The 26,844-nt window shown below is 45.3% G+C and overlaps 1 protein-coding gene across 1 annotated transcript in view; it reads right to left on the bottom strand.

Annotated features, from left to right (window-relative positions):
* Window positions 1–26,844, bottom strand: part of LOC132380409 (digestive cysteine proteinase 2-like) — a 46,797-nt gene that overhangs the window by 14,244 nt on the left and 5,709 nt on the right. The window contains exons 3-8 of the mRNA XM_059949168.1: window positions 18,488–18,580; window positions 17,191–17,363; window positions 14,420–14,660; window positions 10,440–10,638; window positions 5,643–5,836; window positions 4,384–4,475 (exon numbers count right to left, since the gene is read on the bottom strand). Of these exons, the coding sequence (XP_059805151.1) occupies window positions 4,384–4,475; window positions 5,643–5,836; window positions 10,440–10,638; window positions 14,420–14,660; window positions 17,191–17,363; window positions 18,488–18,580 (992 nt within the window). The remainder of the gene's footprint in view (window positions 1–4,383; window positions 4,476–5,642; window positions 5,837–10,439; window positions 10,639–14,419; window positions 14,661–17,190; window positions 17,364–18,487; window positions 18,581–26,844) is intronic.

Consider the following 26,844-nt stretch of genomic DNA (forward strand, 5'->3'; position numbering starts at 1 on the left):
GAACACAGCAGGCCAGGCAGCAAATAATAGGGAGAAGTGCTGTTGACGTTTCGGGCCGAGACCCTTCGTCAGGACTAACCGAAAGGAGAGATACTAAGAGATTTGAAAGTAGTGGGGGGAGGAGGAAATGCAAAATGATAGGAGAAGACCGGAGGGGGTGGGATGAAGCTAAGAGCTGGGAAGGTGATTGGCAAAAGGGATACAGAGCTGGAGAAGGGAATGGATCATGGGACGGGAGGCCTCAGGAGAAAGAAAGGGGGGGGAGAGCACCAGAGGGAGATGGAGAACAGGCAAACAACTAAATATGTCAGGGATGGGGTAAGAAGGGGAGGAGGGGCATTAACGGAAGTTAGAGAAGTCAATGTTCATGCCATCAGGTTGGAGGCTACCCAGCCGGTATATAAGGTGTTGTTCCATCAACCTGAGTTTTGATTCATTTTGACAGTAGAGGAGGCCATGGATAGACATGGATAGAATGGGAATGGGACGTGGAATTAAAATGTGTGGCCACTGGGAGATCCTGCTTTTTCTGGCGGACCAAGCGTAGGTGTTCAGCGAAACGGTCTCTCAGTCTGCGTCGGGTCTCACCAATATATAAAAGGCCACACCGGGAGCACCAGACGCAGTATACCACACCAGCTGACTCACAGGTGAAGTGTTGCCTCACCTGGAAGGACTGTCTGGGCCCTGAATGGTGGTGAGGGAGGAAGTGTAAGGGCAGATGTAGCAATTCTTCCGTTTACAAGGATAAGTGCCAGGAGGGGGATCGGTGGGAAGGGATGGGGGGTACGAGTGGACAAGGGAGTCGCGTAGGGAGTGATCCCTGTGGAAAGCAGAGGGGGGGAGGGAAAGATGTGCTTGGTAGTGGGATCCCGTTGGAGGTAGCGGAAGTTACAGAGAATTATACGTTGAACCTGGAGGCTGGTGGGGTGGTAGGTAAGGACAAGGGGATCCCTATCTCGAGTGGGGTGGCAGGTGGATGGGGTGAGGGCAGATGTGTGGGAAATGGGAGAGATGCGTTTGAGAGCAGAGTTGATGGTGGACGAAGGGAAGCCCCTTTGTTTAAAAAAGGAAGACATCTCCTTCGTCCTGGAATGAAAAGCCTCAACCTGAGAGCGGATGCGGCAGAGACGGAGGAATGGCAACGTTGCCACCAAATGTGCTACAGGAAGCAGAAAGGAACGTTATGTACTTTGATAATTTACACCATGATATGTCATGAAATTTGTTATCTTTGCAGCAGCAGTACAATGCAATACATAATAATAGTAAAACTGAATTGCAGTAAAATATATATAATTAGAGTAAGTGCAAAAATAGAAATAAAAAGGCAGTCAGGCAGTGCTCGTGGTTTCAATGTCCGTTCAGAAATTGGATAGCAGAAGGGAAGAAACTGTTCCTGAATCATTGAGTGTGTGGCTTCAGGCTCCTGTCCCTCCTCCCTGATGGTAGTAATGAGAAGAGGGGTCTTCAGGCTCCGGTCCCTCCTCCCTGATGGTAGTAATGAGAAGAGGGGTCTTCAGGCTCCTGTACCTCCTCCCTGATGGTAGTAATGAGAAGAGGGGTCTTCAGGCTCCTGTACCTCCTCCGTGATGGTAGTAATGAGAAGAGGGGTCTTCAGGCTCCTGTACCTCCTCCCTGATGGTAGTAATGAGAAGAGGGGTCTTCAGGCTCCTGTACCTCCTCCCTGATGGTAGTAATGAGAAGAGGGGTCTTCAGGCTCCTGTACCTCCTCCGTGATGGTAGTAATGAGAAGAGGGGTCTTCAGGCTCCTGTACCTCCTCCCTGATGGTAGTAATAAGAGGGGTCTTCAGGCTCCTGTACCTCCTCCCTGATGGTAGTAATGAGAAGAGGGGTCTTCAGGCTCCTGTACCTCCTCCGTGATGGTAGTAATGAGAAGAGGGGTCTTCAGGCTCCTGTACCTCCTCCCTGATGGTAGTAATGAGAAGAGGGGTCTTCAGGCTCCTGTACCTCCTCCGTGATGGTAGTAATGAGAAGAGGGGTCTTCAGGCTCCTGTACCTCCTCCCTGATGGTAGTAATGAGAAGAGGGGTCTTCAGGCTCCTGTACCTCCTCCCTGATGGTAGTAATGAGAAGAGGTGTCTTCAGGCTCCTGTACTCTTCTCTGATGGTAGTAATGAGAAGAGGGCATGTCCTGGTTGATAGGGGTCCTTCTGATGGATACCACCTTTTTGAGGCATTGCTCCTTGAAGCTATCCTGAATATTACAGGGGCTGGTCCACATGATGGAACTGACTGAGTTTACAACTGTGCAGTAGCACCCCCCCTCCCCCTCCCATACCAGACAGTGATGCAGCCAGTTAGAATACTGTCCACGGTACATCTGTAGAAAATTACAAACGTCTTTGGTGACAGACCAAATCTAATGAAATATAGCCACTGTCTGTGTATCTGCATCGATATACTGGGACCAGGTTAGACCCAAAGAGACAGTGATATCCAGGAATCGTTATTTACCCAAGTAGTTTTTTAAGCAGCTTCTACAACCACCCTTTTGATACCATTAACAGGTTTTGTGTCTTATCTTTAGTACAAACTGGAACTGACCTGGTATCATTGAAAAATGCAGTTGCTCAGACACAAACACACTCAGTGGCCACTTTGTTCGGCTGCTGTAGCCCATCCAAATCAAGGTTCCACATCGTATGTGTTCAGAGATGCTCTTCTGCACACCACTGTTGTAACCCATAATTATTTGAGTCTTAAACCAGTCTGGTCGTTCTCTTCTGACCTCTCCCATTAACAAGACATTTTCATCCACTATTTTGAAGATTTCACACCATTCTCTGTAAACTCTAGAGCAGGGATCCCAAAACATTTGTTTTAATGCCGCGGACCCCTGCCAATAAACAAGAGGTCCATGGACCCCAGATTGGGAATCCATGCCTTGTTGTGCATGAAAATCCCACGAGATCAGCTGTTTCTGAGATACTCAAACCGTCATGTCTGGCACCAACAATCATTCCACGGTCAAAGCCACTTAGATCACATTTCTTCCTCATTTGGATGTTTGGTCTAAACAAAACTGAACCTCTTGACCATATCTCATTATTACCATCGGGGAGGGGTACAGGAGCCTGATGACCCCTCTTGTCATTACTACCATCAGGGAGGAGGTACAGGAGTCTGAAGACCCCTCTTCTCATTACTACCATCAGGGTGGAGGTACAGGAGCCTGAAGACCCCTCTTCTCATTACTACCATCAGGGAGGAGGTACAGGAGCCTGAAGACCCCTCTTCTCATTACTACCATCAGGGTGGAGGTACAGGAGCCTGAAGACCCCTCTTCTCATTACTACCATCAGGGAGGAGGTACAGGAGCCTGAAGACCCCTCTTCTCATTACTACCATCAGGGAGGAGGTACAGGAGCCTGAAGACCCCTCTTCTCATTACTACCATCAGGGAGGAGGTACAGGAGCCTGAAGACCCCTCTTCTCATTACTACCATCAGGGAGGAGGTACAGGAGCCTGAAGACCCCTCTTCTCATTACTACCATCAGGGAGGAGGTACAGGAGCCTGAAAACCCCTCTTCTCATTACTACCATCAGGGAGGGGAGGATGGAGGGGCAGTGGGGACCTCGAGTCTTCTGGGCAGTACCAAGTAGAGACCAAGTGAAGGAACATAGCACCACCCATGCTGACAATCCATCCATCATCTTATCAATCAACTCTTGCCACTACTACTACTGTCCATTACACCATTGGTGCTTTGGGCAGCAGTGAAGATCCTCCATCTCCGGCAGTGTTCTTCATCATGTCAGTAGCTTCCTCTCAGTTTTCACTACTGTCAGTCATGCAACTCCTGGTTGGGGACTCAGGGACACAGTCACATTTGGAGGTAGGAGGATGATTCATTGTTGTTTCCATAACAATTTTACTTTACTAGAAACATCTGGGAGGAGGGAGGTTTGAAGTTCTTGTTGCCATTTGTGCTGTTTTTTTTGCGCGTGGGGAGGTTGATGTTTTTCTTTGAATGGGTTCCATGGCATTTCTTTGTTCGGTGGCTGTCTGTGGAGAAGGTGAATCTCAAGGCTGTACAGTGCATATACACTTTGACAATCAATGTACTCTACCTTGAATCCTTTGTTCACCCTGAGCTGAACCCCCGAACCTGGAGAACCAGTGGACCACTCTCAGTCTGGCCTCTACCCTTTGACCTGTCTGACATGAGTGACCCTACCAAGAGTCAAAGCATCAAGCCCTGACTCCAGCCAACACAGCTCTCCGGGTCAAGACTCCGAACTCCAACAAGGCTGCAGTCCCATTGGAGATGTCATTCCTATGGCTGGGTCCAATCAGCCCCTTAGAGTGCAAGTAACAAGATGATATCTCCAGGATAAAACCGTAAGCACTTCACTCACCTTCAGAAACAACGCCCCTTCTACCGCACCCGTGGTACCGAAACTCCAGCAGGAGCCACATACAGCTTGATCTTTCACAGGGGTCACTGCACCTGAGGGGATAAAAAAAAGAACATGAACATTCTGAATCATAACCAAGTTGGTTTTACTCTTGTTCAGTTTGGAAAATCTCTCCAGCATCATCAAAACTCACACAATCAAAACATGTACTACTATTATGTTAAGGTACAAATATTTAATTGCCAGGAAGTCATCAGTTTCTTTTTTTTTGAAAGCACATACCACAAAAATCAGTTTCCTTGAATTCATCTGATCCAGGTGGCACAGTAATATAGCCATTAGCACAACACTTTACAGTACCAGCGACACGGGTTCAATTCCAAAACTGTGCAATTACAAACAATGAAGAATTATAAGTGAATAGGTAATAAAAAAAAACTGAGAAAATGAGTCGTAGAGCCCTTGAAGGCAAGTGCATAGGTTGTGGAATCAGTTCGGTGTTGAGGTCAGCTGAACGAGCTGCAAGTGCAGGTGGTGCATGTGAGCTTGATTTTGATGTTTAAGAGAAGTTTGGATAGGTACATGGACAGGAGGGGTATGGAGGGCTATGGTCCCAGTGCAGGTTGATGGGACTAGGCAGAATAATAGTTCGGCAAAGACTAGGTGGGTCGGGAGACCTGTTTCTGTGCTGTTTTTGTCTATGACTCTCTGGTGGGGGGTGGCAGGATGGAGATACGTCTCTGCTACTGGAGGTGTGAGGTGCTCTTTCCCCCTGCTACCGTGCAGGTCACCCTCGGGCAAGGTGTGGCACCTGCTTACAATCTGGGTAACGTGAAGCCGTGGGAGCAGGTGGTGGACGGTCGTGTGAGCAGCCGGTGCACATCACAAGTCCTGGTTATGCGACCACTGACGCCAGGCAGTCAATCTGTGAAGAGTATTGACAGTGGCTGGGGTCACCCGTCTTGTAAAGACACTACCCAGAAGATGGCAATGGCAAAACAGTTCTGTAGAAAAATTTGTCAAGACCTCTCATGGTCATGGAAAGACCATAAATATCTACGTTCAATGCCACAGCACTTAATGAAAGAATGACCAATGACTCTAGGAGTAAAGTTATCCAGTGGTTCAGGAGCCTGATTGTTGAAGGTTAACAGCTATTCCTGAACCTGGTGTTGTGGGACAATTAAGACTATTTGAATCAATGTCATCTTGCTGGTCTCCAAAGCAAAATGGTGCAGTGGCCAGTTTTATATCCGTACCATACAATCTCCAATCTATGCTGGTCGGCAGCAGGACTGATTTGTAACGGTGTGTAGGGAAAGGCTGTCCTTTATTGGGTGTGTTTCTCCTCAGTCTCCCCCGGACAGCGATCATCTCTTCTTCAGTCCGGTCGGCAAAGTGGTTGATAGCCATTTTGTAGGTCAAGTTCTGACTGTTCATTGAGTGGACGTACCTACAAGAAAGAAATCATAACTTCAAAGCTCAAAGTAAAATTTATTATCAAAGTACAGATATGTCAATGTATATGCCACCTTCTCACTGGGCGCAGAAGCCGACTGCGCTAACAGCCACGTGACTCAGCAGTGCAAAGGTCACCTATCCTAAGCAACATGCATCTCGGGTCAGTACGATTTGGGGTTCAACAAACAGGAATGTTGGGATGTTCCCATCGGGGAGCATTGATTGTATAAGGGCTGCGTAAATCCTGTTCCATATAAAAGTTGCTCAAGTTCCAATTTATAAACATTTACCATTTAAAGTTGTTACAGATTATTTTACTTATTTGGGTATTAAAATTACTAAAAAACATAAAGATTTATTTAAAGTTAATTTTTTACCTTTAATTGACCAAATTAAGCAACTTGTTACCAGGTGGTCTCCATTATCTTTGTCATTGGTTTGTCGAATTAACGCTATTAAGATGATGGTATTACCCAAATTCTTATATTTATTTCAAGCATTACCAATTTTTATTCCTAAATCTTTTTTTGATATTATTTACTCCAAAATATCTTCATATCTGTGGCAGAATAAAAATCCTAGACTAAGCAAAAAATATTTACAGAAGCCTAAGAAGGAGGGCGGTTTGGCTTTGCCAAACTTGAGATTTTACTATTGGGCAGTTAATATACGATATTTAATATTTTGGACACAAGAATCGACTATAGCAGCTTGCCCACAATGGGTAAATTTGAAATGTAAATCTGTACAAGACTTTAAATTGTTTTCAATTTTAGGATTTTCACTTCCTTTTTCTTTATCTAAATTGAATAAACAAATAACTAATCCTATAGTCAAATATACATTGCGAATTTGGTTTCAATTTCGTAAATTTTTTGGTTTGAATAAGTTCATTTTATCAAGCCCTATAATATCTAACTTTTTTTTCGGTCCTCTTTTATGGATCAAGCTTTACTTTTATGGAAAACAAAAGGTATAACATGCTTTCGTGATCTGTTTTTGGATGATAGCTTTATGTCCTTTGAACAGCTATCTAATAAATATAATTTACCTAAAACTCATTTTTTTAGATATTTGCAAGTTAGAAATTTTTTGTATAATGAGTTATAGTCTTTTCCGAAACTATGTCCAGCGGACATTACGGAAAGAATTTTAGCTCTGAATCTTTGCCAAAAGGGTTTAGTAGCTGTCATTTATAATATGATCATGAAACTATAGCCAGAAGTATCAGAAAAAATTAAGAAGGAATGGGAAGAAGAACTTCATTGTCTTATACCCACTGAGCAGTGGAAGAAAATTTTACTATTAGTCAATTCTTCCTCTATTTGTGCTAAACATGCTCTAATACAATTTAAGGTTGTACATAGAGCTCATATGTCTAAGGATAAACTTGCTCGATTTTATTCTTATGTTAATCCAACCTGTGACAGATGTCATTCTGATGTTGCTTCATTGACCCATATGTTTTGGTCTTTCCCTTGTTTGCAAAATTATTGGAAAGATATTTTCAGTATTATTTCAATAGTTCTGAATATCAATTTCCAACCGCATCCTATTACTGCAATTTTTGGTTTACCAATGGTGGATAATAGTCGTTTATCCTCTTCATCTCGACGAATGATTGCATTTGTTACATTAATGGCTAGAAGATCTATTTTATTGAATTGGAAAGAAATTAATCCTCCAACTATATTTCAGTGGTTTTCTCAAACTATCTCTTGTTTGAGCTTAGAAAAAATTAGAAGCGTTGTTTTTGATCCTTCAGTTAAATTTGAAGAGACTTGGAGACCATTTATTCAACATTTTCATATGAGTTAAATTGTCTTTTCCTAAACCTCACTTTTATTATCCTTAATTAATTGGATGGAGGTTCAGAGTTATTGGCACTACTGTATGTATCTGACATTATGCAACGGCCCATGTTGGTTACTGTTTTTTTTTTCTTCTCTTTTTTTGGGGTTTTTTAAAAGTTTCTTTTGTTCATAAATACAATGAGTTTGGGAAGTTATATATATTGATTATCATATATTTGAATGCCTACTTAAACTATTAACTATGTACTCTCAAACTCTTTGTATTCATGTTTCATTTATGTTTGCTTAAAAATTAATAAAAAGATTTAAAAAGAAAGAAAAAAAGAAAGAAAGTTGCTGTGCACCAGAAAATTGACAGATCGTACCCTGGCATAAAATTATAAAGGAAATATATCTGCCAAGTTTTCAACTTTAACAAAAAGTTGTAGAAAAGGAGAAGAAAATTAAAAGGGCCCCATTACAGTCTAACGTGCACTTAAACGTTGGAGCTCATTCTGGAGTAGTCAGGTTTATCACTTTACTGAACCCATGTTCTGTGTGAATCAGCTACAGTTCAAACTTCCCTTGAAAGCCTCTTCCCCAGGGCACCACTGCTCAGTACAAGAGGAGATGGCTTTAAGGTAAGTGGAGGGAAGTTCAAGGGGGATATTAGAGGAAGGTTTTTCACTCAGAGTGGTTGGTGCGTGGAATGCACTGCCTGAGTCAGTGGTGGAGGCAGATACACTAGTTAAGTTTAAGAGACTACTAGACAGGTATATGGAGGAATTTAAGGTGGGAGGGGGTTATATGGGAGGCAGGGTTTGAGGGTCGGCACAACATTGTGGGCCAAAGGGCCTGTAATGTGCTGTACTATTCTATGTTCCAACGAACTGGCTCTTTTAGAAGTCCTGGCACATCCTCCTTGTAGCCATTAATCTGCACAAAGCACTGCCTCTCCTTTGAGCAGCATCTTCCCTCATGCTCCACTCAGCACTTCCCACCCAAAGACCCCAAACCAGACTACTGTCCTTCAGAAATCTGATCCCGCCCAACTCTCCTGAATCTTCCACTGGGCAGAAAGCTGCATCACGTACCAAGGCACTCCTGGTTGGCTGACACAACATTCCTAAGTTGGACTACGTGGCCCCTTATCTTTAGCCAAAGCCAAACGCTGTTACAAACAGAACACCTGGCTTTTACAGAAAACTGCTAATATAAAAATACCTCACAGCATAGCAGTGGAAATCTCAACCAGGGCATTACATACACAACTTTGAGATTCATTGTCTTGTGACATACTCAATAAATCCATAGAATAATAACCAGAACAGAATCAATGAAAGACGCACCAACTTGGGCGTTCAACCAGTGTGCAAAAGACAACAAACTGCGCAAATACTAAAAAAAAAGAAATAATAAATAAACAATTATCGAGAACACGAGATGAAGAGTCCTTGGAAGTGAGTTCATAGGGGGTGGGAACATTTCAGTGATGGGGCAAGTAAAGTTGAGCCTGATGGTTGAGGGGTAATAACTGTTCCTGAACTTGGCGGTGCGGGACCTGAGGCTCCTGTACCTTCTTCCTGATGGCAGCAGAGAGAAGAGAGCACGTCCTGGGTGGATGCTGCTTTCCTGTGACAGCATTTCACGTAGATGCACTCAATGGTGAGGAGGACCTTACCCGCAATGGACTGGGCCGTATTCACCACCTTTTGTAGGATTTTTTTCGTACAAGGGCTTTGGTGTTTCCAGGCTGTGATGCAGCCAGACAACATACAAACCTATAAGGGTCTGTCAAAGTTTTAAATGTTATGCCAAATCTTGGCAAACTCCTAAGAAACTTCTTTCATAAATGCTCTTGCGTGTTGGGCCCAGGACAGGTTCTCTGAAATAACACTGAGATACTAAAGGTTGCTGACCCTCTCCACCTCTGATGAGGACTGGCTCACGAAGCTTTGGCTTCCTCTCTCAAAGTCAATAATCAGCTCCTTGGTTTTGCTGACATTGAGTGAGAGGCCATTGTCATTACTAGAGGAACTATTTTTTACTAGGAAGTCTAACGTACATTAGTTTGTTTTTCAGACTCAAATGTCACAAACCAGTTCTGCTTTCTCAATGGTCCACAGTGGTCTGGCTGAAGTACTTGGGCAGACAGGAAAGTGCTGAGAGCTGATGTTCAGGAGTCCAGCTCAGCTGACGTGCTCATTTCATTTAATGTCCAGCACAGAAGCGTGGAGGTTAGACGTAATGTTATCATCGTTCCAGTGACCTGGGTTCAATTTACTGCTCAGCACTTGGTGTGTAGGTTTCCTCTGGGTGTCGTGGTCACCTCCAACACCCAATGGTGTACGGGTTAGCATTAGTAAGTTGTGGGCACGCTATGTTGGCACCAGGAACACAGTGACACTTGTGGGCTGCCCCCAGCACATTTTCAGACTGCATCGGTCGTTGATGCAAATGACGCGTTTCACTGCAAGCTTCGATCTTCTTCTCCGGCCTCTTGCCTTTTTCACCTATCACCTCCCAACTTACTTCAACCCCTCTCCCTGGCTTCACCTACCACCTTCGAGCTTGCCCTCCTTCCCCTTCCCCACCTTTTAACTCTGGTATCTTCCCCCTTCCTTTCCAGTCCTGATGAAGGGTCTCTGCCCGAAACGTCGAACTGTTTATTCCCTTCCATAGATGCTGTCTGACCTGCTGAGTTCATCCTGCATTTACACCCAACCTGGTTTTACATAAATCCTTAAAGACTTCTTTAACATAATGTACAATGATATATTAATATACAATAAGCAACGTTACCTCATATTGTGAGTGAAAGTTGTCCTTCTAAGCTCATGTTCTACGCCATCTTCCTCGTACTCCCTCGCAAACCTCTCCTTGTAATGCTTGAAGAAGCGATGAGTCCGGTCTTCAGTGTCTGTGCTGACCAAATCTTCGATGGGGTTGGCAAGGATTCTGTGTTCCACTCCAGGTCCTGGGAAACCCTCACAGGATAAACCTGGAATGAGGAATCAGTCTCCCAATACTGCATGCATCATACAAGTGATCCTAGTTCCAAAAACTGGACTCATCCAAAAGTCCTGCAAATGGTAACATCGGAACAGCGAACTGCTGGTCTCCCCTCCTGCTGTGGCAGGACCGAAACGGTGGCACCGACAGCGAGAGCGAGAGAGAGACAGAAATACACACGGGGCACGTCGAACTGATGGGATGAAGAGTGGATTTTCATGAACTAGATCATGGTCTCGGGGGGTGGGGGGGTTGCTATTGCCTGCATGCAGGGTAGTGGGGGCTGACACTTTTGCTGAGGCAGGTACAGGGAGGGGGGAGGGGGAGGGTTGATGCTTCATTGCTGCTTCTGCGTGGGAGGGGAGGGATGGGGGGGCTTCAGGGTGTTACGTTTTCAGTCAATCTTTGGGGTTTTTTCTTCTGTTTCATGGATCCCACAAAGTTGTGTTGAACATGTCCCTACCTTAGAAATTACCTAGGGTTACCCATAGCCCTCTATTTTTCTAAGCTCCATGTACCTATCCAAAAACCTCTTAAAATACCCCATCATACCCGCATCCACCACCGTTGCTGGCAGCCCATTCCATGCCCTCACCACTCGCTGCATAAAAAACTTACCCCTGACATCTCCTCTGTACCTACTCCCCAGCACCTTAAACCTGCGTCCTCTTGTGGCAACCATTTCAGCCCTGGGAAAAAGCCTCTGACTATCCACACGATCAATGCCTCTCATCATCTTATACATCTCTAGTCTTCCATCGCTCCAAAGAGAAAAGGCAGAATTCACTCAATCAGTTGTTCGTAAAGAGTAAGAATTTCAGGTTGTATACTGTATACATTCTCTGATATTAAATAGAACCATTGAACCCCCAAAGCTATATATATATTTTTTGTCTTGAGTCTACAAATTCTCCAGTGAAAATTGGATGATTAATTCCCAGAATATGGGTTTCAACGGAATGCCATCATTATTGCTCATGCTTACTTAGTCCAAGGAGAAGAGTTTAGTAGGTTAAAAGTTAAATCACATATGTTGGGCCCAAGGCCAAATATTAAGCAGGCCAGTGAAGGCAGCAGATTTCCTTCCCCAAATCACAGCAGTAAACAAAATGGCTTTAGTCCACGCCATCAGATTTTCCCATTCCCCGCTCCTCCCCTTCCCCTTCTCTGCAACTTTCCCACTTACAGTTTTAAATTGTTGCAGAAAAGGTCATCGGCCTGAAATATTCACTCTTACTCAACCCCACTGAGTCCTTCCAATATTTTGATTTCAGACTTCGGGCCCCAAGCAACCCTTCCAGATGAGGCAACACTTCAGCTGCAAACCTGCTGGGATCGTCTGTTGTGTCCGGTGTTCCCCATGCGTACTCCGCTACATTGGAGAGACTCATTGTAAATTGGGGGGCCGCCTCACTGAGCACCTCAGCTCCTTTCGCCAAAAGCTGAACTTCCCAGTGGCCAAACATTTTAATTCCAATTCTGACAAGTCGGTCCATGGCTTCCTCTTGTGCCACAATGAGGACATGCAGAGGGCTGGGGAGCAACTCCTTATATTCCGTCAGGGTAGTGTTATGAATGAAGGGAGCAAAGTCGCCCCCCCCCCCCCCTTTTTGAGAATCGCAAGATCGCTATTATTTCGGGTCTGATACCCAGGAAATGAGAGAGATGCACATCATGTCAGTAATGAAAGAGAGAGACGCAGGATCACAGCAAAGACTGTTGTTACAGACAACGCAGAATACACAACAAGGTGGAATGTCTCCTAACAAAAGCGGAACAGAACCACGGATTACTGCTATTGTCTCTTGGAGAAGGAATTGTGTATTGAGTACTGTACTATTCATTGAAACCCCTCAGGGGGCAGCCAGAGTGGTCTGGTTGAGGGATTGCATCATCCCAACCTGATTGACACCTGAAACCCTGTGAGTGAGGATAAAAGACAGGTCTGGGGAACAACCCCTTAGACACACCAGGAGAAATGCTAGAAATCCAGTGACGGCGTTTTACAGCGAAAGCCGGTAAGAGCTCGTGTGTGTCTTCCCTTGCCTGGGTGGCGGGCTCATCACGGAAGAATGGTTTAGCTAAAGGAGAGGTCATACTTGAACGGCCACAACAACGAGACACCGACGGATCGAAATCATAAAGGAAGGTTGGCAAAAACAATAGCGGTAACTGTTCCCATTCTTCTATCTCTCTCTCTCCAACAATTGCCACACAGTGATCAGCAACGACGGCAGCCTGCGTGAACTGAAACGAACTTTATAATTCCATTGGACAATTCATTATCCCCTAGACAACAATAGAGCTTATTTCTTATTGATTATTATTATACCCGCACTTTTAGGTTTAGTATTGACGACGTATATTATCTGTATATTTGCATTGATATTATTTTTGTGTATTTTTACTAATAAGTACTGTTAAAAATAGTATCACCAAACTCCAACGGACGTCTCTATCTTTGCTGGTAAGTAACCCAGTTCGGGGCTCGTAACAGTAGCCTCCAATCTAATAGCATGAATATCAATTTCTCCCCCATTCAAAAGTTTTTCCCTCTTCTTCTATTACCCACTCTGGCTTCTTACCTCCTCTCACCTGCCTATCACCTTCCCCTGGGTCCCCTCCTCCTTCCCTTTCACCTATTGTCCATTCTCCTCTCCTTTCAGATTTCTTCCTCTCCAGCTCTCTACCTTTCCCACCTGTCTGGCTTCACCTATCACCTTCTAGCTATCCTCCTTCTCCCCCCACCCACCCACCGTTTTATTCTAGTATCTTCTCCCTTCCTTCTCAGTCCAGATGAAGGGTCTCAGCCCGAAACGTCAACTGTTCATTTCCATAGATTGTGCCTGACTTGCTGAGTTCCTCCAGCATTTTGTGTGGGTTGCCCTGGATTTCCAGCACCTACAGAATCTTTTGTTTTTACCCTTACTGCTACAGTAGTTTGTCAGATCATAGGAACAGAACTTTCACTACACAGGAAGAGGCCATTTAACTCAATCTTCAATATCAGTTGATAAAGGGCCAAAACAAATGTACAAATTAAAAGCTTTCAGAGCTGATCCACAGATTGAACTGTTGACTGGATTTAACCATCCTAGCCCCTTCTTGTAAGGCAAAACAAATAACGATGTTGCTGAGGCCTAATTTGGAGTATTGTGTGTAGTTTTGGTTGCCTACACACAGGAAAGATGTAGATGAGGTTGAGAGAGTGCAGAGAAGATTTACAAGGATGCTGCCGGGTCTGTACAACCCAAGATAATAGGAGAGATTGAATGGGTTAGGACTTTATTCCTTGGAACACAGAAGATTGAGGGGAGATTTGATAGAGGTGTACAAAATTGAGGGGTATAGTTAGAGGAAATGCAAGCAGGCTTTTTCCCTTTGAGACTGGGTGGAACTGAATCTGAATCGGAACTGCAGCCAAAGGTCATGGGTTAAGGTTGAAAGGTGAAAAGTTTAAGAGGAACATGAGGGGAAACTTCTTCACTTAGAAGATGGTGAGAGCTGTCAGCACAAGTGGTGCATGTGAGTTTGATTTCAATGTTTTAAGTTCAGTTTGGATAATTGCTTGGGTAGTAGGGGTATGGAGGGTGGTCTGGGTGCAGGCTGTTGGGAGTAGGCAGCTTAAATGGTTTTGGTGTGGACTAGATGGGCTAAAGGGCCTGTTTAGGAGCTGTACTTTTCTCTGACCATAAAAATAACTATTTATGTTGTTGATCAATTAAGGCAGAGCAACTATGACTCCATAACTGTTTGCCCAGATGTCTTACCTTTCGGAATTTTGAAAATACTTGGGTCTACATTACGGTCCAGGTCTTTGTAGTCTACTTCATACTTGTCGTAATGCGAGCCAAACAAGGTGTTGTAACCTTTCATTTCATAATGGACAGGAACGGAGCCAACCGTGGAATTGGCAATCCACACGGTGTACGTGTTCTTTTTCTTCCCCTCAAAAGTAACATACTGCCACACACTGCATGGTCGTCCCTTCCAGTCTTCCTCCTTTAGCAGCTAAAAAAATATACAGCTCCAAGTAAATGGCTGTTGATTGTTGCCGTTTGCCGTGATTTGTTAGTTTTTTTGAGCGCGAGTGAGGTGGGGCTTGATGTTCTTGCTATTTACATGATTTTTTTTGTGCGGGACAGGGCTGATGTTTTTCTCTGAACAACTTCCATAGTTTTCTTTGGTTGATGGCTATCTGGAGAAGATGAATCTCAGAGTTGTATACTCCATACATACTTTGATAATAAATACAAGAACCTTTGTAGCTTTATCAAAGTATGCATATGTCACAATATACAACCCTAAGATTCATCTTCTCATGGGCATTCTCAATAAATCTATAGAATAATAACCATAACAGAATCAATGAAAGACCATCGAACTAAGGTGTCCAGCCTGAGTGCAGAAGACAACAAACTGTGCAAATACAAAAATAAATAATAATAATAAATAAATACGTAAACAATAAATATTGAGAACGTGAGGTGAAGTCCTTGAAAGTGAGTCCATATGATGGTGCCAGTGATCGGTGGTGACTTTTTGTGGGCTGCAGATAATACTTCTTGAAAAAAAATGTACACGCAAGCAGATTTCAGTAAGTTTCTGACCTTCTTTTCCTCCCAGAATAGTTTAGTGTTTTTTTTCCTTTTTGAGTGAAAAGCCCACCTCTGACATTCCCCTGTACTTTGCTCCAAGCATTTCCTGATTAAATGTGCTGAATACAGTGAAACTCTGTAAATCCACTACCCAACTGGTCAAAGATTCTGATAGCTCGATATCTGGTGAAGTTTCCTGCCCGCCCTTTAACATCAGTGGCTCACTGAAACCCACCAGGCGCTGCCCACGGGATGGTTGTAATGAGAATGGGAAGGTAGCTCACCTTTTTGTGGTTTGTGGGTTTGCGAAGAGGGTTTGTCACGGTTCACCCTGAGCAGCAGTGTGACAGTGGATTCTCTGATCTACGGGCTGTTCCCAGGATACACACCGAGACCAGTATCAAGAGCCGCTGGCAGATCATCAGCTCGGTGAAAGACGTCCTTTGGTTGGAGGAATGCTGCCGAACGGTACGTTCCGGGCTGCAGGAGGACGTGCTGAGCTCGGTACAGCCAGGTGGGGGAGGACCACAGTGATGGGTTCTTCTACTGGAGGGGGAGGGGCCGGGTTGGGTGAGGAAGTCCCTCAACTATTGCAGTAGCGTACAACCCCGGGGGGGTGGGGGGGGAAGGGGCACACGAGTGGCAACAGTCCTGTTGGTTTGAAGGAATGCAACAGAACAACTCCAAAATGCATCGCAAGGTTTGTTCTTGTACATATCTCTTTTTTGACTGGAACAGCACCTTCAGGAAATGTGGTGGTACACACACTCCTGGCGAGTCCGCAGGGACAAAGCCTGGAGCAGGCCACAGCCTCAGCCTAGTGCCAAGCTGAGTAAACTTGGCGGAGCAGAGAGCAGAACTGGCTCAATGCTCAACTCCGGTCCTGTCACCCTGCCTTTCAAATCTGGCCCGGTGTTTAAACGGTCCAAACATCGGGTCATTCCTTGCCTGGGACCTGGGGCCCGTCAGTTCAATAATCTTTGGGCCTGAACCCCGCTGCCGTATTTCGGCCCGTACCCAAACTTTCCGAATCAGCCCTGCACTTAGATCTATCAAACCTCGGGCCTACCACTGGTTTCCAATTTCTGCTGTGTACAGCGTTCTTTCCGCAGACAGTAACCATCGAAAACACGATGCAATTGCCAGAAGAAGCTCTCCTGAGTCACCATTCCTGAAGGCCCCACACTGAACCATTTTCAACTGAAGCATGATAGGTGCAATGGAATGGTAGTGACTGAAAACAAGCCCCATGTCATGGACATACTGTGAAGAAAACTGATTCCTCACAGCGCAGGACAATGAGGGGAGATTTGATAGAGGTACTGTATGCAAAATCATGAGGTGTATAATAGGGTAAATGCAAGCAGCATTTACAAATGCACTGAGGCTGTGTGAGATTGGAACTAGAGGTCATAGGTCAACAGTGAAAGGGGAACATGAGGGGAAACCTCTTCACTCAAGAGTGTGGAATGAGCTGCCAGCACAAGTGGTGCATGTGAGCTCGATTTCAACATCTAAGTTACGTTTGGATGGGAGGGGTATGGAGGGCTGTGGTCTTGGCGTAGGTCAGTGGGAGTAGGCAGTTGAAATGGTTCAGCATGGACTAGATAGGTCGAAGGGCCCGTTTCTGTGACTCTATCACTCCGAGTGTAACGAGCTAACAGCAGAAGTGGTGGATACAGGTTTGATTTCAACGCTTAAGAGAAATTTGGATAAGTACGTGGATGGGAGGGGTATGGAGGCCTACGGTCTGGGTGCAGGTCGATGGAACTAGGCAGATTAATACTTCAGTATGGACGAGATGGGCTGAAGGGCCCAGTCAAGTTTCAGTACTGTAGTGTTCTTTGACTCAAAGCAGAAATTGAAATAAGATGTTCCCAGCTCAGCCCTGTGCAAGAGGCACTTCAGTTTACTGCCCTTTTCCTTTGTAATAGTCTCCTTACCCGAAAGCCTTCCAGATTCGGAAATACCGACTGTGGGCGGATGGGGTCGTTGACGGTCCCGTTCACTTGGAAACACTTGATCACGTTTATCTCAGTTTCTGTGGTCTCAGGAGAAATCTTGTAACTTATTCCGGCGGGCTTTTCAAATCCGTGCTGAAAGGTGATGACCTGACCTGTCGGATTGGAAGAGAATTGTCACAACAGCAACAAGAGTCACACGGACTGACAGCAAAACACCACCGGCTCATCAGCTTTAGCCTGTTTTCAACCAGCCTTAAACCACTTTTAAAAAGAATCGTTCCCAATGTGGCAAAGTTGTGAGTCAACGCGTTCAAAAGAAACAGCGGAAAATTGCAAATTGATTTAATCAATTATCAATCTAAACTAACGTTTGCTGGCTGAATAGCTGAGAGTTTAAACAACACAATGAAATTCAAAGTGAATTTATTTTCCAAGTATGTATACAGCAGAATTAGACCATTTGACCCATCAAGTCTACTCCATTTTCCCTCTCAGCCCCAATTTCCTGCTTTCTCCAAGCATCACTTCATGCCCTGACTAATCAAGAATCTATCAGCCTTTGCCTTAAATATCCCAATGACTTGGCCTCCACAGCCACCTGTGGCAACAAATTCCACAGAGTCATCACTCTCCGACCACTGAAATTCCTCCATCTCCATTCTAAAAAGACACCCCCTATTTTGAGGCTGAATCTTTTGGTCTAAGACTCCCCCACCACAGGAAACATCCTCTCCACATCCACTCTTTCATAAGGTCACCCCTCATTCTTCCGAGTTCCAGCGAGTTCAGGCCCAGACCCATCAAACATTCCTCATCTGACAAGCCTTTCAGTCATGTAATCTTTTTCATGAACCTCCTCTGAACCCTATCCAATGTCAGCACGTCCTTTCCTAAATATTCTACAGATGCTGCCTGACCTGCTGAGTTCCTCCAATGGCTTGTGTGTGTTACTCTGGAATTCCAGCATCTGCAGAACCTCCTGTGTGTCACTTTGAACACTGACATCCACCACCTGCTCCCATGAATTCACGTGACCCTGATCCGGCTCTAAGCAGGTGCTACACCTTGCCCGAGGGTGACCACTGGAGGGGAGGAGTGTTGCACTCCTTTGGTGGAGACTCCATACAGTCACACAAACAAAACATAATAATTCAGCAGAGGCTTCGAATAAATCTAGCGGGGGGGGGGGGCGGGGGAAGGAGTTCAAACACAAAACAAGCTCATAACTTTTCCCTATCTGAATAGGGAGAGTATTTTACGGAGAGCGTTGCCTTACCTTTATAGTACTCAATGCGACTGACATTGCCAGACAAGTTGTACCAAGCTTCGAATGGTTCTTCAATCTCCGTGTAGGGCAGTGATAGAACCCCTGCAAGAAATGCAGCTGTTAATCACGGGAGAGCATCTGGTTTCATTGCCTGAGCAAGCAGCTTCCCACAAAGCCCACCGGTGTGGCAGCTAACGCTGTTGTCTCACAGATCTAGTGACCTGGCTTCAATTTTGACCTCTGTGACATCCACATGGAGTTTTCATTTTTCCCCATCATCTCTCACAGCCTGTCAACTGTTTGTCTTTGGGATAAATCGATGCGGCACATTCAAATGAAACTGCAAACGTATTAAAGGGGGTTAGAACATAGAAAAATACAACGCAGCTCAGGCCCTTCGGCCCACAAAGTTGTCCTGTCCTTTTAACCTACTCTAAGATCAATCTGTCTCAGTTAGCGGGCACTTGGGGGGGGGGGGTTGGGTTGCGGCACAGTACTGTAGTGGTTAGCACAACACTTTGCAGTACCAGTGACCTGGGTTCAATTCCCACTGCCGTCTGCAAGAAGTTTGTACGTTCTCCCTGTGACTGTGTGGGTTTCCTCGGAGTGATCCCATTTCCTCTTACAGTCTAAAGACCCACCGGTCAGTAGGTTAACTGGTCATTGTAAATTGTCCTGTGATTAGGCTCAGGTTAAATCAGGGATTTGCTGGGCTGTGAGGCTCGAAGGGCCTAGTCCATGTGGTTTCTCAATAAATTAATGAAATAAAAATTAAAACATGTCAGGGGGATTAATGGGATTGTTCTGAGACTGGCCAGAGGACTTGAGGCTGCCTTTCATATTTTAAGGAAGATAGAATACAGAACAGCACAGACCCTTCAGCCCACAAAGTTCTGCCGACCTATTAACCTGCCTTAAGATCAATCTAATGCTTCCCTGTCACACAGCCCTCCCCATTTTTCTATCCCCCATCGGGTCACCTTCCATCCTTCTTGATATATATATATATCAAAGAGTTAAATTAAATAAGAAGTGCAAAATGCAAATTTTGGAAAAAGTAGTGAGGTAGTGTTCATGGGTTCAATGTCCATTCAGAAATCAGATGGCAGAAGGGAAGAAGCTGTTCCTGAATTATTGAGTGTGTGTCTTCAGACTCCTGTACCTCCTCCCTGATGGTAGTAATGAGAAGAGGTGTCTTCAGACTCCTGTACCTCCTCCCTGATGGTAGTAATGAGAAGAGGGGTCTTCAGGCTCCTGTACCTCCTCCCTGATGGTAGTAATGAGAAGAGGGGTCTTCAGGCTCCTGTACCTCCTCCCTGATGGTAGTAATGAGAAGAGGTGTCTTCAGACTCCTGTACCTCCTCCCTGATGGTAGTAATGAGAAGAGGGGTCTTCAGGCTCCTGTACCTCCTCCCTGATGGTAGTAATGAGAAGAGGGGTCTTCAGGCTCCTGTACCTCCTCCCTGATGGTGGCAATGAGAAGAGGGGTCTTCAGGCTCCTGCACCTCCTCCCTGATGGTGGCAATGAGAAGAGGGAATGTCCTGAGTGATGGGGGTCCTTAATGATGGACGCCGCCTTTTTGAGGCATCGCTCCTTGAAGATGTCCTGGATACTATACAAGCTAATGCCCACAATGGGGCTGACTGAGTTAGTAACTCCCTGCTGCTTATTTTGATCCTGTGCAGTAGCCAACCCCCCCACCCCCCATACCAGACAGTGAGGCAGTTTGTTAGAATGCTCTCCACAGTACATCTGTAGAAATTTGCAAGTGCCTTTGGAGACAAAGTTCTGATGTCACACAAATCCTAGCTTGCTCAAGCTATCCTCATAGGACATTCCCTCTAATCCAGGCAGCATCGTGGTAAACTTCCTCTGCACCCTCCCCGAAATCTCCAGATGCAAGAGAGAATATGTTGTAGGACAGAAGGGAATTAGGGAGAGGGGCAAAATGGGACAGCTGAGATTGCTTTGCCGGGAGTAACATTGACTCCATGGGCAGAATGGCCCCCTTACCATCCAATCAGAATTCTCCACATGACCTTGGCACCAAGTTCTGGAATTTCCTTCGTAAACATCTAAGTTAGTCCTCCTTTGTTCCTCAAAATGTTCTTTCTCCACCAGACTAATGGTCACCACTGTGGTTACAGATTGGATGTTGTTGAAAAATGTTCCAACAATTCACCCAGAATCACTTGGATATGCAAATGTAGTATATAAACCATCAACATCATCATTATGTGCTGTGTCGAATGACATGGAAGATAATGGTCTCATGACCATGACTGTTCTTGGCAAATTTTTCCACATAAGTGTTTTGTCATTGCCTCCTTCTGGGCAGAGTCTTTACAAGACGGGTGACCCCAGCCATTATCAATACTCTTCAGAGATTGTCTGCCTGGTGTCAGTGGTCACATAACCAGGACTTGTGATGTGCACCAGCTGCTCACATGACCATCCACCACCTGCTCCCATGGCTTCAAGTGACCCTGATCTGAGGGGGGTGGGGGAGACTCATATTTGTCATTTCTGCCCTGGGAAATAATACTGTCTGTCTCTGCCTCTCAGTTCTATAAACTTCAGTCAGGTAAATAATGTGTATTCTTTGGAAAATAATCGCCTCTCTCGTTATGATCTTGCACTTTGACCTGCACTGTACTCTCTCTGTAACTGTAGCACTTTATTCTGCATTGCTTCCCCTTGTTCTTCCTCAATGCACAATATAATGATCTGATCTTACGAGGCAAGATCTTCACTGTATCTGGGTTCATGTGACAATGATAAGCCAGTACCAATAATTCTCCACCAGACTTACCAGTGAACTTTGAGGCATCTGACAAATCAGACTTGGGAAACAAGTTCCATTGAAATTACCGCAACCACGAGATGAAATTCAAAACAGTCTCATTTCCCCAAATCAACTCATGTGACTGCTTAAGAAATCATGTGTTCATGACTAAACCACAACATTAAAGCCAGGGCTTGCACTTGGAGCAGTTCCCTTCCCTCCTGTGTTAGCCCTCTGAAGCAAGAAGCCCACCTGTGCTGTAGTTTACCAAACTACGTGCACCATGACACAAAGATTGGCTTCTAAAGATCAACTTCTTTGTGGCAAGACATCAAAGCAGACAGTGAAATGTATCGCTTGTGTCATGAGACCCACTCAGTCCGAGGACGCGCTGTGGACTCCAGCAAGCGTTTCCACACTTCTGCCAACACAGCACGCCCACAATTTGCTAACTCTAAACCGTAAACGTGTTTGGAAAGTGGGAGGAGACCGGAGGACACCCATGCAGTCACATGGAGAGAGTACAACTCATTACAGACAGCGGCAGGTCCCTGGTGTTGTAGGGTGTTACACTACCATACTGCTATTCTCTAATTAGAGTCATAAAAAAACTACAGCACAGAAACCCCTCCTCCTCCTCTGTTTCATAAGACAAGTCTCATATCCAGGCAGAATTAGCGAAAACTCAACACTTCCTACAATGAGTGCGGTCAGAACAAGACTATTGCAACATTTAAAGGGCAGCTCGAAAACAGCCTCTTTCCCAATCCCAGTAGCCCTAAATAGGAACAGAGCTCAAGTCAGCTAGTTCAGTTCAAACCTCACCTTCCTGGTCTAAATGGATCTCGTTTCAACGCCACGGATGGTTGGAAGCAGAGCCAGGAAAGTACTGAACACTTCGGAGAAGTGGCTCCTTCTCAATCATCGTAAAGAAATCAAAGTTCAAATTCAATTTAATATCAAGTCAAATATATGTCACTATATACAAACCCAAGATTTATTTTCCTGTGGGCATTCACAGCAAATATAAAGAAACACAACGAGAAATCAATGAAAAATCTCACGCCAGAAACAACCACCAGTGTGCAAAAGTCAACAAACTATGCAAATACAAAAAAATAACAAATAAATAATCAATAAATATCAAGATCATGAGTTGCAGAGCCCTTAAATACGAGTCCATAGGTTATGGATTCAGTTCAGCCTTGGAGTGAGTGAAACTGAGTGAAGTAATCCACTCTAGTTCAAGAGCCTGATGGTTGTTCCTGAACCTGGTGGTGCGGGACTTCCAGCCTTCATAAGGCATCGTCCATCATTGAGGACCCCAATCACCTAGTACATCCCTCCTCTCATTACTACCATCAGGGAGAAGGGACAGGAGCCTGAAGACCCCTCTTCTCATTACTACCATCAGGGAGGAGGGACAGGAGCCTGAAGACCCCTCTTCTCATTACTACCATCAGGGTGGAGGTACAGGAGCCTGAAGACCCCTCTTCTCATTACTACCATCAGGGAGGAGGGACAGGAGCCTGAAGACCCCTCTTCTCATTACTACCATCAGGGAGGGCATACAGGAGCCTGAAGACACACACACAACACTTTAGGAACAGCTTCTTCCCTTCTGCCATCAATTTCTGAATGGTCCATTCTGTTCTCTTTTTGCATTGCATTTATTAGTTTTAATAAATTCTTTTCAAAGTTTATGGTAATTTTCACATTTGCACTGTACAGCTGCAGCAATACAATTTTCATGACAAATGTCCGTGATAATAATCCTGATTCTTTCCCGCATTAATTCTATGAAAGTGAATTTATTCCGCATCTCAATTGTGTTTTTGGCTGGTGATCTGGGAATGCTGGAAGGACAAATTTCTATTATTAGAACAGCCCTGTCGCCTGTACTTACGGCCTGACCTGCAGAGGGTTTAAGGTGTTTTCTGTTTTTTACGTCAACGTTGAATATCTGCAGTTCATTGACAGATACACTCAGTTATGTTGATTTGTAAATGTCTCGCTAACTTAGCCTGGATAATCTTTAGCAAAGAAGTACTGAATTTTCTATTGTGTGCGGTTACTCCCCACCGAAACATGTGAGTTGTTGACACTCCACTGGTGTAGATTAACTCAGTCCATAACGACGTTGCCCAAAGGCTATTGTTTTGTGGAAAATTAGAACAGTAGGTGGCGTGATCAAATATCTGCAAAGTTGCACAACACATCTTAAGGAGATGTTGATATTTAACCTTTTAACTGGTCCTGGCCTGATGTTTCCAGTAATTAAGCTCGTCATCCCCAGAGATAATAGATCAGGACAAATGAAAAACTATTTCAAAGTAACGCTGGCCAAAAGTTCAAAGTTAATTTATTATCAAAGTACGTATATGTCACCATATACAACCCTGAGATTCATTTTCCTGTGGGCATACTCAGCAAATCTATAGCATAGTGACTGTAACAGGATCAATGAAAGATCAACCAGAGTGCAGAAGACAAGAAACTGTGCAAATACAAATATAAATTGTTATGAAGGATGAACAACTCTGATGGGCAGAAGGGTGCAGAGTTGTCCATGTCCCCTCCCCTGAGAGAATCACAAACTGTTACTGTTGCCAGGCTGTTAATGAGAGAGAAAGAGATGGAACGAAAACATATTGGGACTGGAACATTTGCTTCAGACAAGGGCGAGATAACAGCCTGAGAGAGAGTTATGTTTATCCCCCATGTTACGACTCCCAAAGACTTATGGCTGCGGAGAGGGCTGGTTTGATGGGTTAAGTCAATCAAACCTGATTGACACCTGAGACCCCGTGAGTGGGGATAAAGGTGAGGTCTGGGGTGACACCCCTCAGACACACTAGTGAGCATCAGAAACCCACGAGAAAGTGTGGGGCATCAGGGACCGAACGGATCGGTCAATTTCACTCACAGTGTTTATTGCGAGGCCGGTGGGGGCTTGTGTGTGTGTCCACTGTTGCCTGGGTGATGAGTCCACCACGGAAGAACGGTCTAGCTAAAGGACAGAGGGGTCATACCTGAATGACCACAACAACACATCAACGGATCAAGATCATAAAGGAAGGTTTGCAAGGACAATAGCTGTCACTGTTTGATTGTCCTCTCTCCCTCTCTCTCCAACAATTACAACACATCGACCAACAACTACCTCAGCCTGCATGAACTGAACTGAACTTTATATTTCCATGTGACAATTCATTATCCCCTAGACAACGATAGAGCTTGTTTATTATTGATTATTATTATACCCACACTTTTAGGTTTAGTATTGCTAACATGTATTATCTGCATATTTGCATTGTTGATATTTATTTGTATATTTTACTAATAAACACTGTTTTGATAATAGTACCAGACTCCAACAGATACTTCTATCTTTGCTGGTAAGACACCCAGTTACAGGGTACGTAACAAAATAAATAGCAATAAATAACACAGAACTTAGAAATTTACAGCCCATTACAGGCCCTTTGGCCCACAATGTTGTGCTGACCACGTAACCTACTCCAGAGACCGCCTTGAATCTCCCTAGCACATAGCCCTCTATTTTTCTAAGCTCTGTGTACCTATCCAAGAGGCTCTTAAAAGACCCTATCGTATTGGTTTCCACCGCTGCCACCAGCGATGCATTCCACGCAACAGGAATGAGATAGATTGTATGTTCTCCCCGTGATCGTGTGGGTTTATCCCGGGCCGAACTACAATGATCCATTAACCGACCAACCGGCACGTCTTTGGACTGTGGGAAGAAACAGGAGGAAACCCACACGGTCACAAGCAACAGCAGTAATTGAACCTGGATCGCCAATATTGTAAAGTGTTATGTTAACCACTACACTAGCATGCCACCCTGCTTTACAGAGAATGGTGCAAAGAGACCCAAAAAACATCGTGAGTGGCATTTCTGTGGGTGAAAACGCCTTGCTTTTGGGAGAGGTCAGAGGAGAATGGCCAGACTGGTTCTGTGGGTGAAAACGCCTTGCTTTTGGGAGAGGTCAGAGGAGAATGGCCAGACTGGTTCTGTGGGTGAAAACGCCTTGCTTTTGGGAGAGGTCAGAGGAGAATGGCCAGACTGGTTCTGTGGGTGAAAACGCCTTGCTTTTGGGAGAGGTCAGAGGAGAATGGCCAGACTGGTTCTGTGGGTGAAAACGCCTTGCTTTTGGGAGAGGTCAGAGGAGAATGGCCAGACTGGTTCTGTGGGTGAAAACGCCTTGCTTTTGGGAGAGGTCAGAGGAGAATGGCCAGACTGGTTCTGTGGGTGAAAACGCCTTGCTTTTGGGAGAGGTCAGAGGAGAATGGTCAGACTGGTTCTGTGGGTGAAAACGCCTTGCTTTTGGGAGAGGTCAGAGGAGAATGGCCAGACTGGTTCTGTGGGTGAAAACGCCTTGCTTTTGGGAGAGGTCAGAGGAGAATGGCCAGACTGGTTCTGTGGGTGAAAACGCCTTGCTTTTGGGAGAGGTCAGAGGAGAATGGCCAGACTGGTTCTGTGGGTGAAAACGCCTTGCTTTTGGGAGAGGTCAGAGGAGAATGGCCAGACTGGTTCTGTGGGTGAAAACGCCTTGCTTTTGGGAGAGGTCAGAGGAGAATGGCCAGACTGGTTCTGTGGGTGAAAACGCCTTGCTTTTGGGAGAGGTCAGAGGAGAATGGCCAGACTGGTTCTGTGGGTGAAAACGCCTTGCTTTTGGGAGAGGTCAGAGGAGAATGGCCAGACTGGTTCTGTGGGTGAAAACGCCTTGCTTTTGGGAGAGGTCAGAGGAGAATGGCCAGACTGGTTCTGTGGGTGAAAACGCCTTGCTTTTGGGAGAGGTCAGAGGAGAATGGTCAGACTGGTTCTGTGGGTGAAAACGCCTTGCTTTTGGGAGAGGTCAGAGGAGAATGGCCAGACTGGTTCTGTGGGTGAAAACGCCTTGCTTTTGGGAGAGGTCAGAGGAGAATGGCCAGACTGGTTCTGTGGGTGAAAACGCCTTGCTTTTGGGAGAGGTCAGAGGAGAATGGCCAGACTGGTTCTGTGGGTGAAAACGCCTTGCTTTTGGGAGAGGTCAGAGGAGAATGGCCAGACTGGTTCTGTGGGTGAAAACGCCTTGCTTTTGGGAGAGGTCAGAGGAGAATGGCCAGACTGGTTCTGTGGGTGAAAACGCCTTGCTTTTGGGAGAGGTCAGAGGAGAATGGCCAGACTGGTTCTGTGGGTGAAAACGCCTTGCTTTTGGGAGAGGTCAGAGGAGAATGGTCAGACTGGTTCTGTGGGTGAAAACGCCTTGCTTTTGGGAGAGGTCAGAGGAGAATGGCCAGACTGGTTCTGTGGGTGAAAACGCCTTGCTTTTGGGAGAGGTCAGAGGAGAATGGCCAGACTGGTTCTGTGGGTGAAAACGCCTTGCTTTTGGGAGAGGTCAGAGGAGAATGGCCAGACTGGTTCTGTGGGTGAAAACGCCTTGCTTTTGGGAGAGGTCAGAGGAGAATGGCCAGACTGGTTCTGTGGGTGAAAACGCCTTGCTTTTGGGAGAGGTCAGAGGAGAATGGCCAGACTGGTTCTGTGGGTGAAAACGCCTTGCTTTTGGGAGAGGTCAG

The sequence above is a fragment of the Hypanus sabinus genome, chromosome 24, assembly GCF_030144855.1.
Source record: "Hypanus sabinus isolate sHypSab1 chromosome 24, sHypSab1.hap1, whole genome shotgun sequence".
Classification (NCBI taxonomy): domain Eukaryota; kingdom Metazoa; phylum Chordata; class Chondrichthyes; order Myliobatiformes; family Dasyatidae; genus Hypanus; species Hypanus sabinus.